General features: G+C 35.9%; 1 protein-coding gene across 7 annotated transcripts in view; it reads right to left on the reverse strand.

Moving 5' to 3' along the window:
* Positions 1-18,521, reverse strand: part of ZFYVE9 (zinc finger FYVE-type containing 9) — a 65,526-nt gene that overhangs the window by 38,430 nt on the left and 8,575 nt on the right. The window contains exons 2-4 of one of the 7 annotated variants that reach the window (XM_088154592.1): positions 5,796-5,899; positions 2,450-2,553; positions 1,086-1,242 (exon numbers count right to left, since the gene is read on the reverse strand). The exons of 1 other annotated variant lie outside the window; for it this stretch is intronic. Coding sequence is in view for 2 of the 6 variants with exons in the window: in XM_007432953.3 (XP_007433015.1) it covers positions 2,450-2,519 (70 nt within the window). In the remaining 4 variants the exon portion in view is untranslated. 5 more of the 7 variants (XM_088154591.1, XM_007432953.3, XM_007432954.3 and 2 more) reach the window with 5 other exon arrangements.

The raw sequence follows: 18,521 nt of genomic DNA on the forward strand, positions 1-18,521 counted from the left end.
TTATTCAAAAATGAACGACAGCTTTAATTAAATGTTATCTTTCATTCACTTATTATTTCACTGACAAAATGTCTTCCAAAGGCATTATCAAGATTGGAGTGGTAGCTGTTGAATTCTGGAAAAAGTTAGTGAGCTATGCTACTTTCATCCATCCAACTTTCTTTCATGACATACAAAATTTAGAGACAGCAGCAGCAAAAGATGCATCTGATCAAATGGTGCTGCTTTCCATTTATCCAGAAGTTCTCCTTATAATATATGCCTTTTCAAGCTGCGGTTGTGCTCTCTACTATTTCCTTGTATAGCCATCAGAAATCAGACTTTTAACATTACAACAAAAAGAAAATTAATCAGGAAATCAGTTGACCTGTGTGTTATAACACAACCACATTCCCATTACTGCTAAGAAACAACCATTTCTATTCCATTACTGCTATGTGAAGAAAAAAATTCATCAGTCAAATTAGCAAATAAACATTATTCCCAAAATGATAGCTGAAGATAAACACCAGAGGCTGTATATTTCTCTTAACTGCTATTTATTAATATGCAGAATCTGCTATCATAACGTAATGGTCACTAGTTTATACACCCTTAAAATACTAATTCATGAAGGATATTTCTATCAATAGTTATTAATCCTGATTCCTAGATAGAATCTCCAGATTCAGAGGCAATAATCCACTCAGTATCTGGTCCTGGGGAGCAAAATTAGGAGCAGACTATTATTTTTGTACCTACTTGTAGCTTCTCAGAGGCATATAGTCAGTCAGTCTGGGAAACAGAATGTTGAATCTGATGAATGATTGGTGTGTTTCAGCAAGACTTTGTTTATTTAATACTTTTGAAGTTACAAATCTCCATGTAACATAATGGAAGATATAAGAATTATAAGGGGATACAAGGATATAAAGGCTATACTAAGTTATAACATTATCTATCTGCAAAATTATCATTCCTATCCACCCTAAGATCTTTATTACAGAGGAACTCACAACATTTATAAACGAATTTTTAAAGTCAATTTTAGATCCTAGTTCCCCCTTCTTGCCATCTACCAAAGACAATATATGTTTTAAACTCACCAAAAAACTTTTTAAACAGTCACAAAACCAATGTTTTAAAAGCATGATCAGGAACATCCAATCTCATAGCACAACGTTAAACAAAGGAGCGATTTCAAAAGAAAATGGAAACCCTTTACAGAAAAATAGACTGGAACAAATGAATTATAAAGGTCTCCTGTTGGGAGAAAAAATATAATATGGGAGGCAACTCCAACTCAGCTATGTACAAGACAGTAATGGAGACTAAATCAATCACAGACATAAATTAATTAGGAATTTAAAGTTAAAATGCACTGTGAAACTTTAACATTTCCCGGTGTTACAGAAACATCCAGAACAGAGCTAATTCTTTATATCTTTGCTTAATGGCAAAAACACATACATATCTAGTTTAACAAAGCTTTTTCTTTCTTTTCCCAAGCATGTGGGTCTTTCCTATACTTTGAACATTTCCTAAGCAGTACAGTTAGTAACTAACTATCCTCAAAGAGATGGAAGGGTCCACTGAGGCCAAACCATTGTAATTTAAAGCATCCCTAACAGATGATTGCTCAGTCTTGAACACACCCAGTAAGGCAAGCCTACCACAACCACTATTTCCATCAAATGATTTTTAAAAGACAGACAAAATTTTAAAATGTTGCAACAATTCCTTGCTTTTATTCTGGGATTTATATGAAGGACCAGTGCAAACAAAATGGATTGACAAAAGCCCTAAGCCCTTCCCCTATAACCGGTACACATCCTATCAAATTGCCTCCTATATGTCCCCAAGCCCTTGACATCATAGCTTCCCCATATAGCAGGATTTCCACAATTTTACTTAGTGTAATTCAAAAGGGCTGTCACAAGGAAGAAAAAGAGGGCAAGTCCACTGTTACCAGACCTAATATGCAAACTAACATGAGATTCAACCCCACTCTTAGCTTATCATGAGGCAGTAGAATTAGCAATCTGTGATTATAAATGCTAGTAGCAGGACATCTTTGTGTATTAAGCAGAGTTAACACTTAAGTATAATTGTGAATTTGAATAACATGAGATAATGGTTAGAAGGATGTAGGTCTTTATGGCAGGAAATATATCCTTTATCTTTGAGTTATAACCAATTAATATTATATCTATCCTAGTCCTCATCAGCAAGATGCAGATTTATGTAATTATCACAGCATTTCTTATCCAATGAATATGGGAACATAATTTATATGAGACCAAAAATTTAAAAACAATTAATTTTCTTCCTAATAAAAATATTAAGTTACCCAGTGCTGTTTTTTTTTTCTCTCCAGCAAATGGATGGATGACTACAGTGGATAGGAAATACAGTCAAACACTAGACCTAAATTCAGTTTATGTCTCCAGTCCTAACAAAAGTTGTTCACCTTCATTTTGTTCAAATTCATCTAAAACCTTATCAAGGTTATAAGCCTCTGTCTGGAAATAGTTCTCCATTTGTCAGGAATGCCACCCAGCGTCTTGTTTGAACCTGTGAAGTAGACAGTTATGAAAATTTAGGACAGTATTTGCAGATTACCAAGCTCCAAATACATTTCCTTTAAATATCAAAGCATTTTCCAGCAGTTCAAAAGCATCACATGATGAAATTCTATTATTTTTAATTCCTTTCTTCCTAACTGTGCATGTATATAAATGACATAAAAAATGAATGTGAAATATTTAAATATTAATGAATAATTGCTTAAATTTGTTACAAGCAATTAAGTCATGACTGGTTTGTGGAAAGGTATTGAGGTAGATAAATTAGTAACTGCTCTATTTCCAAATATTACATTTCAGAAAAATTCTAAGATTACAGATGCAGCCAAAAGTATCTTTTACTTTTTCCCAAAGAATCCCAATTTACCATGAAATAAGTTGAAACTGACACAAGTAAATGGCATCCACCATTCTTTATTCCATAGTTGACAGAGCAGACTCTTTGCTTTTGACATCTGACTTCACATATTCTTGTAAATAATAAAACAAATATGCAAGCACTATATTAAGGCTTCTTGCTTCATGTGGCAATTATTAACACACTGATCACTTTATTGGATTTATGTTCCTCCTGAGGTTTTGTTTCAAAGCATAATAGCATCAATTTTTAAGAAGAAATCTAAGGCCCACTAGTTGCTTGATCTGTGCACACTTTAAAGGTGCTCCAGGCCTCACACAAGAACTCTGCTATTCATTACAGTAATCATGTCTTTGTTCAGGCTTCTGCATGAGCCTGAAAAAAAGGATAAGCCTATTTTAAGAGTTGCTTTAGTAAGTCAACTCATTAAAGCGGCCACATAATTTTTCAGGCTCAAATGAAAGCATGAAAAAAATGTGGCTGCTTTAATTAGTATCAGAGAATTAGCACACATACAAGATCTGAAGCACTTCTTCTGAATCATTTTTAAGAGTGCAAAGACTTACTGATTGCATAATTCTTGAACAAAGCTTTATCTACATTTGAGGAAAGGATATAAGATGCTAAAAAATTTACAGAGTGGATAACAACATTTAAATAAAGTTTCCTATTCCGTAATGTCTGAATCAAACAAATAACCACCACAGCACTTGGCAACTGGTTGCAAAATATATGCAGACACACTCATATCAGGATCCTTGTACTTTATATTATTCTACTATAAATTACAACCACCACAGATCTAGCCTGCAAATGGAAAGGAAAAGAAACAATGGGGGGGGGGGAATCTATGGGAAGGGGAAAAAGAGAGCGGGACATCATTTAGAGTTCTACTAAATATAAATAATGTTCCATTTCCAATATAGGGTTAAGTCAGTGGGGCAAATTTCATAAACACTGGAGGATTCAAACTTATTACTAAATTTTATTAATATTTACTGTATTAGCTTCTAACTTCCCACATTTCAAATGCTGGAAGAAATCATACATTTTAAAATCTGTGTATGTGAACACATATAGCAATCTATATACATACTCTATGATGGCTATACTGTATACTTGCCACCATGGAGTATAGCCCATGGCAGATATCTCAGCCCAATGAACTATAAGCAGATAAATCAACAGCCCTCTCTGTCTCTATTAGCAGCCCCCCCCGCCCTTTATTCTCTGAAAGCTTAGAGAAAAAGAAGTATCCATTTTCCAAACCATCACAGGACGTACACTGATTGAAACAGCATGTGAGTAACAGAAACTGCAGGAATAGTAAGAACAAAGCTGTAGACTGGGGGTGTGAAAGGGAAGATGTGGATGGAAGGAAAGGATGGGAGTATGTATGTCTGTGGGAGTGTAAAACAATGAGAGAGGGTAAGAAGTATTATTTGAAGCTATATTGCTCTCTGACATAAATAGACAAATACGTATGTAACAGGATGTAGGTGAAAGGCAAAGGGAATGGCCATTGCTAAATGAATTAATTAAAGGACCAATAAATAAAGAGAAGAACAGAATGGTGCCCATTTGGAGATTTGGTCCCGACTACCTTAAGTATGCAATCCTCCAATACCTCTTTGAAGGAAAGTAATCCTCAACTTCAAAAATTTACCCATCTATGCTTTAGATGCCTTTTAAGAAAGCATTTTAGATGACTTGATAAAAGCCAATTATGCAAATGATCAGAAATTTTACTCCCCAACTTTTTAAACAAAATTCTCTAATACTAGCTGAAGATATTGACAACATATACATTTCCTTGTTACCTAGAATTCATTTACTATCCTTACTGCAAACCTTAATGAAAAACACTTTCAGAGAAAATAAAATTAAAGTTGTCAGTTTTAAAAAATACATCTAACTATGATTAACCTTACCAATTTGTTTCTAGTTGGGAATGTTAACATTTCAGCAGTTCCTTGAGACAGTTTGTGTAACAGTAATTTTATTTTATTTTTTTAAGAAAGAGTTCAAGCTTGTCTCAGACTCACAAGTGTGACTCTGGGCAGCTCACAACAATTAAAACAACAACAGAAACAGTAAAACAATAAAGAAACACAACAGCATGTAACTATCCTAAAGCCACAATTAAAAATTAAATAAAACATAATCACAGTCAGCCAGTAAGTATAAATCATATAGCCATTTAATACAGCTATTGCCAAGGCTCACCACTATTGCTGAACCCCCAGGCATGATGGCAGTCAAGCCTTCAGGCCCTATCTAAAGGCCAGAAGGGTAGGTGCCAATCTAAGTATTGGGGAAATGATGTTCCAAAGGGCAGGTGCCACAGCAGAAAAGACTCTGTTCCTGGGTCTCATCAGATAACATTTCTTAGTAGATGGGACCTATAACATGCCTCTCCTGCCAGATCTGATGAGATAGTACAGTAGATGTAACTGGGGAGAAGCAGTCCTTCAAATATTCCAGTCCCATGCCATGTAGGGCTTTCTAGGTCATTACCAGCACCTGGAATTGCACCTGGAAGCACACTGGTAGCCAGTGCAGCTCACAGAGCAGAGGTATAATGTGCTGCTTCAAGAGTGCACATAACTGTCTGTGCCGCTGCATTTTGCACCAGCTGCAGCTTCTGAAAGCTCTTCAAAGGTAGCCCCATGTAGAACATGTTACAGTAATCCATCGAGAAGGTAACCAGTACATTTTAAAATTGCTGTAAATTCTATCAAACTCAGTGAAGCTTATTTTTGAGAAAGGCTCCATAGCACTGCCCTGTCAGAAACATTTCAAAGATGTAAACACAAGAATTATGAGAAAAAGATCTAAAATTCCGGGACACAGTATGACTTACCATGCCTTACCTTTAATCTTATATACGCATTAAGATACAACTCAGCCAATGCCTATCCATCGTATATACCACACAGTCAGACAGTTCAGTTGAATCTCTATGCTGTACTTGATCCTAAAAATGAAACAGCCATCACATATAAGGTTACATGCAGAGAACAGAAATGTAGCTAATGTGCCTACCATTTTTAAAACCCATTAAAAACAGCATAGAAACCACTGCAAGGATCTATCAGCATATTTTGCTATAATAGCAGACAGAAATCTTACACATCCTCTCTATAAAACTATGCAAGAAAAATATATCTTAATGAATGTACTTGACCTGCTTCATATCGGTAGATACATTTATTGTTCTGTATACTTCTAAAACAGACTTTCATAACTATAGATGACAATATATTCCATCTGGCCCCTGTAAGCTGTTTCCTATATTTAGGAATAATTAAAATTTTCAAATATTAGATATATTCCTCAGTTAACCTAAATGACAGAAACAAAGAAACTAGAGAACAATATTTAGCTGCAGTGACAAAAGAGTTTGCAGTGGCAGTTTGCAGTGGCAAAAAAGTGAGTGTGAAGGAGAAAACAAATACCTTAACAAAAACCTCCAAACTACCAAGGCCTCTAAACTTGAGTAAGCCTCCTTAATAGCTTGCTTAGGCATTTGCAGATGCTGGCTCACGGGTTATCTTAAATAAGCACTTCTATTTTTAAATGGAAACTAGGAAATAACTAACCACAAAAACTGACTAGCGCACCTCCACTTTATTATTCTGCTTCTCTCACTATAAGTAGAAAATTTAACCCATGTTATGATTGGCATTTGACATCATTGCTGGTCAGCATTTATTATACAACTATATAAAGGTTGTTTGTAACCTTCAGTGGACAGAACCTTGTGGTCTGTCCCCAGTGCTGTTCAAATACACTTAGCTCAAACAGACTGGGTGGTCTCCACTCATAAATTGGGTCAGGGGAATTTTTTTCTCTTTCAATTGGAGGCTTGTCCAGGATTGAGGGGTACACGGGTGAGACCCTAGCCCAGCGGTAAGTACTTTTACACTATCTCCTTGAAGCCAAGAGGAGTTAAGGGGGGAGTGTCAGTGGTCCCTCTTCCCTTATGTGTCTCAGGTTTGGAGGTACATCTCCACTCCTGTTCTAATTGTATCTCTGGATTGTCTGTTTCAATAGGCCTGGGATTAAGGACCAAGGTATTGTTTAAAGGGTAGAGATCTAGGTAACTATCAGGTTTTGGGGTAAAGGATACGATTTAGGGTAAAGGGCTGGGCCACTGAGTGAATGTGTAGAAGATTCCCTTTTAGGATTCCCCATGTTGCACCAGGGCTGTGCATTGATTCTTGCTTAGCCACCCCGCTCAGTGCCTTTAATTCATAATTACCCTTGTTAGATCAAAATTTCTAGCAACAAGTAAAAAAAGTCAATTTTACCACTTGAGGCACGGTTTTGCAACCAGGGTTCCATGGAACCCTAGGATTCCATGAGAGGTCACTAGGGATTCCCTGGGAAATTGTGATTTATTTAAAAAATTATTTCAAATTCGGGCAACGCACTCTTGCAGTGATGAGCAGAGACCGAACAAAAATCTAGTTGACGCAAGATAGGGGAGACCACTGATAACAAGTGGATGCTACGTTGCAGAAGGGGAGGAATATATTGCAGGAAGGGAGGAATATATTGAAGGAAAGGGAGGGAGAAGTGCATTTTTCAAGAAATTAATGGATTCGTCCATCTTAGTCTGTGACGTCAGTCTCTCCCTCCTGCATCTTTTCCCTGTGGTTTTCCTGTAGTTATTTTATCCCGTTGTTTTAAATAAATTGCATACATGTTTATTCAGTCATGTCTGAAGGTCCAATGTGGCGATTTTTGAAGAGGAGGTGTAAGAGAGAAAAGGAGGATTCTAGAAGAGACAATACTGATAAGTTTAATGAAGATGGTGAAATTCAAGGAAGCTTTTTCTGGTGCAAAGAACTACATGAAACATGCAAAGGCCATGATGTATTTAATGTTTTGTTTTTATATCTGGAAACAAAAAGCCCGTCTTGGAGGAACTGCGTTGGCATCTGTACTGATGGTGCTCCAGCAATGGTTGACTCTATGAGAGGTTTCATTTCTCTTGTAAGAAAAGAAAATCCTGATGTTGTCCCCACACACTGCTTTCTTCATAGAGAGGTGTTTGTGTTAAAAACTCTTGGGGATGAAATAAAAAAAGTTCTGGATGATGCTACAAAAATGATTAACTTTATTAAACAAAGACCAGTTCACTCAAGAATGTTTTAAAAACTGTGAAAACCTGGACAAAAAGCACATAAGTCTGCTGTTACACACAGAAATATGGTGGCTTAGCAGAGGAAGAGTTCTCAGCAGGATATTTGAGCTGAACGCAGAATTGCAAGAGTATTTTCGAGAAAATAGTATTTCACATTTTGCTGAGAGCTTTGAAGAAAGAGAATGGTTGCAGAAACTAGCGTAATCAGTGGACATCTTTTATCACATGAACCAGCTGAACAAGTCTCTGCAAGGCGCTGGAGAAAATGCTTTGACTTCAAGTGACAAGATTCCTGGATTTAAAAGAAAACTGAATGTTTGAAAAAAGCATATTGCAAAAGGAATTACTGAAATGTTTCCACTGCTGCTTTGGTTTGAGAGTGAGGAATGATAGCAAAAAGTCTCAAAACTATTAAAAACCACCTGGAAGTACTGCAGAACAAAACTGATCAGTACTTTCCCTCCCTTTCAACACAAATGTATGATTGAGTGAGGGATTCTTTATCTGCATCTTCTGCTCAGCCTGAGAACTTCACTTTGAAGGAAGAGGAAGAACTTTGTGAGCTGCAGTCTGATCATACACTCAACACGGGATTCACTGATCTGCCCGTGGACAGGTTCTGGATTTCTGTGAAAGAAGACTACCCAGGAATGCACTGAACATTTTGCTGCAGTTTTCAACTTCTTACATGTGTAAGCTTTTTCTTATTTAACAAGCATCAAACGCAAAGACAGAAATCGTCTTATTTCAATTGAAGATGAAATCTGTGTGTGCTTATCTCAAGTTTGGCCCAGAATTGAGTACTTGTGAAGCAAAAAAACAGGCACAGGTTCCACATTAAAGAGGTAAGTTTCATTATTTTTAGTTTAAGAACACTGTTAATGCACATATACAGGCCTATACATCAAACAAATATAATAAATTTGTAATGTCTGGCCTATATCTGATCCTGAATGTGCGGGGGTTCCCGGAGGCCTGAAAAATATTTCAAGGGTTCCCCCAGGGTCAAAAGGTTGAGAAAGGCTGACTTAAGGTATTCAACCAGGAAAAACTGGAAGTATATACTTTTAGCTAGGGTTCTCTTGCCTTATGGAGATCAATTCTAATGTAAAGATAATTAGAAACAGAGTCTCAATGCAGGAAGGCAAATATGATTTAATAGAGGTGATTAATGAAAACCGGACAGAAAAACCTCAAGAGTAGAATGCAAGGACTAAAATGTAGAACTAACTGAAAATAAATAGACCAGAGAAAAGGAGATGATGAATGGCATTACATGTGAAGAAACTGCATATACATATTGAGGTCCAGAAATTTGACAAGGATCCATTTGAGGACATTTGGGTATTTATTTTTACATTTGAACCTGCATGTTCCTGGAAAGGCAAATCAGTCTGCAGTGGTTAACGATACAATATATGACAGTTACAAAAATATCAAATAATTGGTTTTAAAAAATAAAATAATACTCCAGTACAATAATAATACAATAAATAAGACAATTGTTTTATCATTTTATTGAGTGTGTACAAATGTGAAAATAAATAAACTGATGTTATTTGTTGTAGTTCATTAGTAAGAATACATGGAAGAGGAAACAAAAAGAAGTATTATTGTAGAGATGTGCTATAGTCTGTCAAGCTAGGCAGAAGATCTGGATATCCCTGAAACAGACTGCAGAAATTTCAGGGAGCAGAAACATAGTGATATTGGGAGATTTCAACTACCCAGACATTTGTGGAAAACCTACTCTGCCAAGACTGCAAAGTCTGAAAAATTCCTCAGTGATCATGCTGATTGTTTCATTTCCAGATCATTGAAGAACAGACAAGAGGATTGGCTGTCCTAGATCTGATTCTGACTAACATGGAATAACTGGTGGAAGAGATAAAAGCAGTGGCAACCTTGGGAAGAAGTGATCATGTCAACTTGGGGTTCAAGATACTATATAAAGTGTAGCATAATTGTACATGTCCTAGACCTCAAGAGAGCCCAAGAACTTGAAGTCAGAGGAAGCACAGGATGGCTGGAAACTTTTTAAAAAAAGATACTGAAAAAATAACTGCAAAAAAAAAAAAAATTAGGGAGCAGCTTAGGAAACCATTGTAGATGCAGGGAGTTTTCCTCAGAACTAAGTGTTAAAAGAGCATGTACAGGAAATGGAAGGTTTACCACCAAACAGCTAATATCTGCAGAAATGTCAGGCCTAGCCCAAGGAACTCCAGGAGACCATGCAGATTCAGTTCAGCAATGTTTATTAGCTACAACCTCTATCAAGAATCTTCCCAGACTGAAACCAGTTCCCAGGGTTAGCCAGTCAACACAGAGTGAATTCCTCAGGGAGGTGCCACCCTCATCCTCTTATCTCTTCCCCGCCCTTTAGGAGACGAAAGAGGATGCTTCCCTCCCTGAGTCTGACCTTCATAATTCCATTCCATCACAAGAAAGTCAGAAAAGAACTTAGGCTCACAAGAGAAGCTAAAAGTAACAAAAAAAGCCTGATGGAAAGAAGAAAAAGGACAGGATGAACCCACTTCCTAAAGAAGATGGTAGGGAACAATAAGTGACAGAGAGGGCAGAATGCCCTACTCCTATTTTATTTAAGTCTTCTCTCCAAAGGGGAGCTGTGTTCAAAAAGATTTAAGCACACGGAATGATAGTCCGGAATAAGTAAAGAAATAGTTAGGAAGACATGGCTACCATGAACAAGTTTAAGTCATTTAGAAAATGCTTAATAACTATTGAGCATTTAGAAAAAAATTGCACTGCTTAGCAGGATTCAGCATGGAATTATTAGGCATAAGTCATGCCAAAAAACTGGTGGGTTTTTTTTTGGTAAAGTGACCAATTTAGTTGACAATGGGAATGTGGCAAACAGAGCATATTTTGACTTTACCAAGACATATCACTAAATCTCCCATGAGAACTTAGTAAAGAACAGTGATGGCGAACCTATGACACGTGTGTCAAAGGTGACACACCGTGACATTTTGGGTGACACACCAGCATTCACTGATACCCAACAAGTTCCCTGTTTGAGTTATGAGAAAAACAAACTCAGTTTCTTTTGTATTTCATTTTTGTAATCATTTGACGTTTCTTTATATAATACATAGCACCACACATGATTGAACTGTATTTTTTTAAAATAAATGAATATGTAAAGAATTGTTTCTCTTTTGTTCAGGGGGGGATGTGACATACCAGAAGAGTCGTTAGGCATTTTCCAAATCTTTGACACGCCGAGCTCAAAAGGTTCACCATCACTGGTAAAGAACATGACAAAATGTAGGCTAGTCTATGAAGACAGAACTGGCTAAACATTCATACCCAACAAGTGTATATCAATGGCTTATGGTAGACCTCCACTGCTGCCCAAAATATTTATAAATGACTTGAAGTAGTAGAAAATATGATTATCAAATTTCAGGTACACAAAGATCAGGGACAGTAAACATCTTAGGAAGATAATATGACCTTCCTGCGTAGGCACATTTGACAGCTCCTAACAAGCTGAAACAATGGGCAAACCCCAAAAACTTCAACAAGGCCAAATATAAAGATTTAAAATTTGGTAGGAAAGATAAAACATATGAGTCTAAGCGTAGGGGACTATACTAGCAGCAATACATGCAAAACGAATCTGGATATCTTGGTTGATCATAAGCTGAACAAGAATGCAGCATGATGCAGCTGCTAAAACTGTAAATGTAATTCCATGCTGCATCAATAAAAATATAATGTCAACTTCAAGAAAAGCCATTGATCTTCTCTATTCTATCTTGGTCAGACAACACCTAAAATATTGCATCCAATTTTGGGCAGTGCATTTTAGGAAAGAGACTAACAAACTGAAGAATATCCAGAAGAAAACAACTAGGTGGATAAGGGAATGGAAGGAAAAACCTTTGAGAAATGGTTGGAGATGTCCAGTATGTTTTGCCTGGAGAAGGCTGGGAAGACATGATAATTTTCTTGGAGTCATGCAAAGAAGGGACAGAGTTGTTCACAATTGCTTCAGAAGAGACAACATGAAACAGTGAATTTAAATCACAAGGAAGTACAGTAGATTTTAGTTGAACACCAGGAAACATTTCCTAACAGTAAGATCTGTTCAACAATGGTAGGTGTTTAAGCAGAACCTATTCCTGATACTGCACTAGCAGATTCTTGCACTAGGCAGCAGGTTGGATTAAATTTTCTCCAATGTCCTTCCAACACTTACATTCTATGATTTCAATAACTATTGCATCATATGTTGCTATTTACTCTGCCTCAAGTATTGATGCAGGTACCATTATCAGCAAATATTTAAATGGAAGTTTATGTGACCCTGTTGCTACTTTCCTGCTGCTGGTTCTACTGTTGCCAGTTGGCTGGGATGAGTTCCTGGAAACCAGAACATATTCCTGGTTTTGGATAGTCTGTCTAGCACCCAGGACTCTTCCTTAAAAACCAAGACATCTCATCATCATACATTCATTCAGCCTGCCTAAATTGATATGGATTTTGAATTTTCACAAAATATTGGTGTAAAATGGGGTAAAATTATGCTTTACCACACACTAGTAAAGAGATTTTAAAAACCTATCAAATTCAACCAGAATTTGTTGAAAATAACAATATTACAATGTTCAGGAAGCAGAAAGTAAACAGTAAGTATAAAAATGAAGGTGTCCTTCCACTGATCAACTTAAAAGCATATATAAAGTCAAGATGAACTTGCAAAACAATAGCAGAAAATAACATTTTATTTTAAAAAACAGAACATCTTCTATTAGATATGCTTATGACCATATGGCTGCTCCAGAACATGCTCTGTACAAGAATACCATCAAACTAGCTAGGTGATAAAATGTTATATAAAATGCCAAAGTCATTTTGAAGTCATACACATATATGAAATACGAACAAACATTTCATTCACAGCCAGCTGAATCAATGCACAAAGCTGCACAGCAATTTTCAAAGCAATGTATTATTCTTTATGTAACTGTGTAATAACAATTCTTGGAAGTTAATACACTGCACTGTAGGTGACAATGTGTTATTTATTTTATTTTATTTTGCTTGACAACTGAAAGGAAAGTAATAATAGGGTATAAGCCAATACCACAAAATAAGAATTTAACATGACTGGTGGTTACATTGAGGCTTTTAGGAAGGTGTTTGTAGTGTGTTAGAAGGCTTAGTCCTTCACAATGTGTGATCCGTTTTTGGGAACTTGGAAACTAATTTCAAGTGAAAGGTTTGATGACAACATGAAGGAGCTGGGCGTGGGCTTTTCCAGTAGGAAAATAGCTGGAGTCGCCAAGCCTAATGTAATTTTCAGCTGCAGTGAGGAAGTTATAACCGTCAAGACAGAGAGTTTCTAGAAATCTGAGAAAAATCTGATAGAAAAAGAACTAGAGTCCAAAGCTGGTGGCTGAGACAGTAGGAAGCACAATTGTGAGGTAACATATAATCTGAAGCAGACAGTAGGACCCAGAATCAGGTTACAGGAATTATACAGGGAGAATTTCAGCAGAGATCTGAAAATGTAATCATGTTCTGTCACATATATTCTGAAGTGATGGATTTGACTATGGTGAAGTTTTGGAAACATAGTGTGAGGGAAAAGCAATGAGAGTTTCTTAGTAGGATAAAAAGGAACAGCAATAGTCTCACTACACTAGAATTCATTACAAAACTCCCCAATGTTTAAAGATTTATTTAAGTATAAACCAAATAACATGAATATTTAAGAAGGTTAAACATTCAAGTATGGAAACAAGAACTCTGGACAAAACATAAACTTCACAGCATTAAACTTGCTTTTCTGTAAATTCTGCGTCTGAAGATGTTTTTCAAAATAACAGTGAATTAGATTACAAAGAAGGAAAAACACCATGGCAGATTCATGGTGCATCCACAGGAAAGTAAAAAAAAACCCTCTATGCCCTCTATCTACATTAGAACATTATACCAAGGCCAAAGAACCACATACATCACAGCCATGGTTTATTTGATTTAATTAACTGATTTATTAAATGAACCACTATTCGCTGGGTTCACTTAGCACACTAAACCACTCCCAAAAAATCAGATTTCTTAATCTCATATGTTAAGCTGGAGTTTTTCAAACTGGGTAGTGAAAACGTGAATGGATTCCAGGAGGGTTAAGGACAAAACTCTCAACCTTGAATGCACTGGTCTCAAATACACATCCAGCTATCTCATCTGCTCTCCTCGACTATGGCTCTTCTCTTCTCAACAGCTGTTCATCACTAGTGTTTGTCATCACCAGCATTAACAGAAGCTACTGCTCGCCATCACTTGACTCTTCTTTCTTCCCATGGGCACGCACACGAAGCCCAACTTCCTGCCTGCCCCCAAACTCCAACACACATCTCCCCAAGCATTAAGCAGACCATATTTCTAAAAAGTAGCTAAGGGAATTAAAAGCAGAGAGAGCTAGAAATCCAGCAAGTTTTTAACTTCCTTAGCAGCACAAGACTGATTGCAGTGAATCTCTTCTTCCCCCTTCACTTTCCATACTGCAGACCATATTTGTCTGTATGGGTGTGCATATCCCCAAGAAGCCTGCTTAACCACCAAGGTGGCATCCTATGCACACCTACTTAGGAATAAGTCCTATGAGCAGTGTGGGAATTAATAAAGAAACTTAGAATTGCATTGCTCAGCTGCAGTGCACATATGCCTCAAATCTGTTTGGTGCGGGACCTCCTCTGGAATAAGCATATATTAGAATTATATTTGCAAAAGCAGGCAGGCAGGAGAAAGATGGGTGCTTAAGTGGCTTCAGCCAGGCGTTCACAATGGAAAAAATCTATGCCATCAGCATTCCTAAGTAAGGGATTCATTCTAAGTGACATTGCAAATGGTGATTTTTCTGCATATTTTTTCAGTCTCACAACATTAAACCCATCCTATATACCCCTCAGTATATGCATTTCACTTTTTATTAGGCCTAATACATATTTATGTAATGTGAACATTTTCCAGATAACGGCTACAAACTGGATTAATTGCACATGGTAAAAACAAAGGTGAAAACAGAAAAAGCTCAACAAATTTCCAGTGCTGCTGATTTTGCTGCTGCTTCTTATAGTAAAAGCTTTGAGAAATTAAAATTAAATGCAACTGATTTCACATTACAAACAACATTTCTCCATGTAGAACTTACAAATTTCTACAGATAGAGCTTTTAAAAAAAATACGGTGAAATTGCAGTCAAGGATTAAAAAATATATTGTTTGCAACAACATACTTTTCTGAGAGAACCTTCTTATGTGCAGCAAGAACAAAGTACAGAATAGGCTAAATACAGAAGATGTTCTTCTCTTACAAATAATATAAATTGATCCAAATACTGAACTTAAAACAATCACATCCCAGTCACTGAAGATTGATTTTCTTCGGTTAAAACATTAATCTCCCAAATAATTGTAAAATTCAAGTTTTATTTTTTATACATCAGAAATGTTAATTCTGCATTTATGATAAACAATTTACCTCGCAAATGTTTTATTAATGCTTTGCTTCTTGATTAGGGATTCTGATAATTTTTTTTTCTTGCAAATGTTTTTTTATTAGTGCTTTGCTTCTTGATTAGGGATTCTGATCATTTTTTTTAACTAACGGGTTCCACAGCCTAAAAAATTGTGAAAATCCCTCTATTCAGTCATCTAATATGTACACCAGTTGACAACAATACTCTTTAGAGATGAACCAACTGATGGATCACAGTCCTATTACTCTTGCATATGATTCTATTTTCCTACTTCCACTGCAGCTTTTACTGTACTTCTTTATTTTTTATGGAATTCTGGATAAACACTATTCTTACAGTAGATCTCTATTTCCTCCCTCATCAATAATTATGTAGGCCAAATGTAGGCAGGGGATGTTAGATTAGAGTTAAGTGAGATTTTATCAAAACAATGTGATGGATAGTATGTATGGATGGAGAGAAGTATGCTCTGTTTATTTTACAGTAAGAAGCCAGTTTTATAGAAAAAAGGCTTGAGGGATTGTGAGGAATTGGCACTTTCATGCATCTTTAAGGGGAAAAAAACTCATGAGCAAATCTCCCATGAATTATTGTTCATCCAATATGTAGTATATCCAACAAAGGCAAAACTGACTAAAAGCAATTAGGGAATAAAATAAAGCAGTAAGAAATGCGGTTTTACTTCCAATGCCATGACAGAACAGAACAGAAAAAGAGAAACATGAGAACAGCAAAATGCAGAATAATTAAATTTAGTTTTCTGAATTTTAGAGAACGTCCATGTGAACATCTAAATTAGCCTTTCTCCAACTAATTTGACATTCATTTTATATCAGTGCAAAAATAACTATGGGAAAAGAGCTAGGATAAACTCAAAGGAAAATGTACATATAAAAATATTTTCTGATTTTCTGATTTCATTTTGCTAACAGTACCTAATAACTAAACATCTTTTATGGTATCATAAAGCACTCTGATCCTGCCTCTTTCAAGAAATATTGTTTTTTTTTTCCTTTATCAACCATATTACTTGCTAGAAAGAAAAAACAAAGTTTCTAAATATTTAAAATGTTTAAAAACAATGTTTAAATATATGTCATTTAGATGAAATGCTCGAAGAGATATTAATATTAAAATGGATGCATTTGAATAATGTATATTTAAGTAGAATATAAGTAACTGTTTAACCACATATATGTACATACACAGAGAACACCATAACCAAAAACAATTCTACAAAGTATTGCATTAGCTCAAAATGTGTTAATACCTTTAAAAATTAAGAGTGCATTTATACATCAACAAAACAAAGTTCTGTTAAATTTATGAACACATTAAATTTACTTTGCATCCCTTAAGAACTAGTATAAATTAGAACTTAGTACTAGCTAAGTACTTCAGATCTGACGGAAGAAATATGATTTGGGGTGAACACAACATGCAATAATACTTGTTACAAATGCTATAAAGCAGCTGCATCTTTTCCTGGGCTGGCATGGTTGCACTATGCAGCTGTTACACAATCATGAGAAAAGATATACTTGGTTTAAGAAGCTTCTACCCATCTGCTTCAGTAGCTGAAATTATAGCCAAGGCCACATGGTTGACAGAATTTAGCTTCTCAAACATTCTACTAGCCCTTAACATATTATGGAAAGCCAGGGAGATGACTTGGAAAAGGAATTCAGAGGCTGTTAGGGAAACATCAGGTGCAGAAGAAACACATGTTAAGTTCAGAGAAGCGGGAGAGTTACAAAGAGACTCAAACTAGTCCTCCCCCCCCCGCCCAAATTCCCTGGATATTAGAGGGAGGGAAAGGAAAACATAGATTTGCAAGATTCTGTTATTATAACCTATCTCAATGAGGTATAGTTCTAGTGTTCCTGTGGAGTCATTTCCTGAGCTGGCTACCTTAAAGGGCTGACACATACTACACTATAGCTCCATTCAAAAATTCTTGTACTAGCAAAATGCATGAAATTAGCACATTAACATTACTGGTAGCTGCTATAATAGCAATACATCTCTTTGTGAGCACAGCACTAGATAATATTTGACCTTATAAGCCCATCAAATAAACATAACTGCTCATAGAACTAGACTGCTACAGTCTTATTTTTACTTTACTTGTGATTAACTCCAATTTGAAAATTCAGACCCAAGCATCTCTAGTCTATTCTCTTTCACCATATATTACCCAGTACTGAAATCATCATTTGAATATAGATTTAATTATTCAACTTTTCTTTGTTCTAAGATTCCCAGAATACTTTCAACAAGATTTATTTTTCTTGCTGCTCTGGAACTCTCTAAACTCCATTTATAATTGATATCATCTTGAAAGGTTGTTGTTATTGATATCATTAGTTCTTTTAAAGAGGGACAGAGTAATGAAAAAAGGCACTTAATTTTGGGATATTTAATGTATTACAGGAAAGTGCATTACAATCACTATGTTTTCCTTCAATTGTATGCTCTGATGTTCCATGACCTAGCAAGCATCAAAACACATAACCTATATGTCTCTAAATGATGCAAGACTGGATAACAGAGAAATTAATAAAGCATAATCAGGATCTAACATACTAAAAAGATACAAGCACATTCTTACCCATTAACCACACTGAAAAAAATAAAATAAAAATTCTCCAGTAACTTAGAACTGATATATGTCACTACATTCAGAGACCCTGGCAAATGTAATGACATGTTATGTTGAAAAAAATAAAGCAGATCGCTCAAATCAGAGCTGAACAAATCTAACAAAATAATCCTATGCGTTTTTACTCAAAATTAAATTCTACAGTATTCAATAAAACTCACATCCTATTGGCTTCAGGACTGCCACCCAACTGGATTGAAAATTTTCTTCAGGAGCTATTCAGAAGTGCCATTCATACTTTCAGAAATATGCGAAAAACTATGTGATCCCTT

This window comes from Python bivittatus, unplaced genomic scaffold, assembly GCF_059951505.1.
Source record: "Python bivittatus isolate LINGU-HERP-01145 unplaced genomic scaffold, Pbiv_v1 ctg000700_np1212, whole genome shotgun sequence".
NCBI lineage: Eukaryota > Metazoa > Chordata > Lepidosauria > Squamata > Pythonidae > Python > Python bivittatus.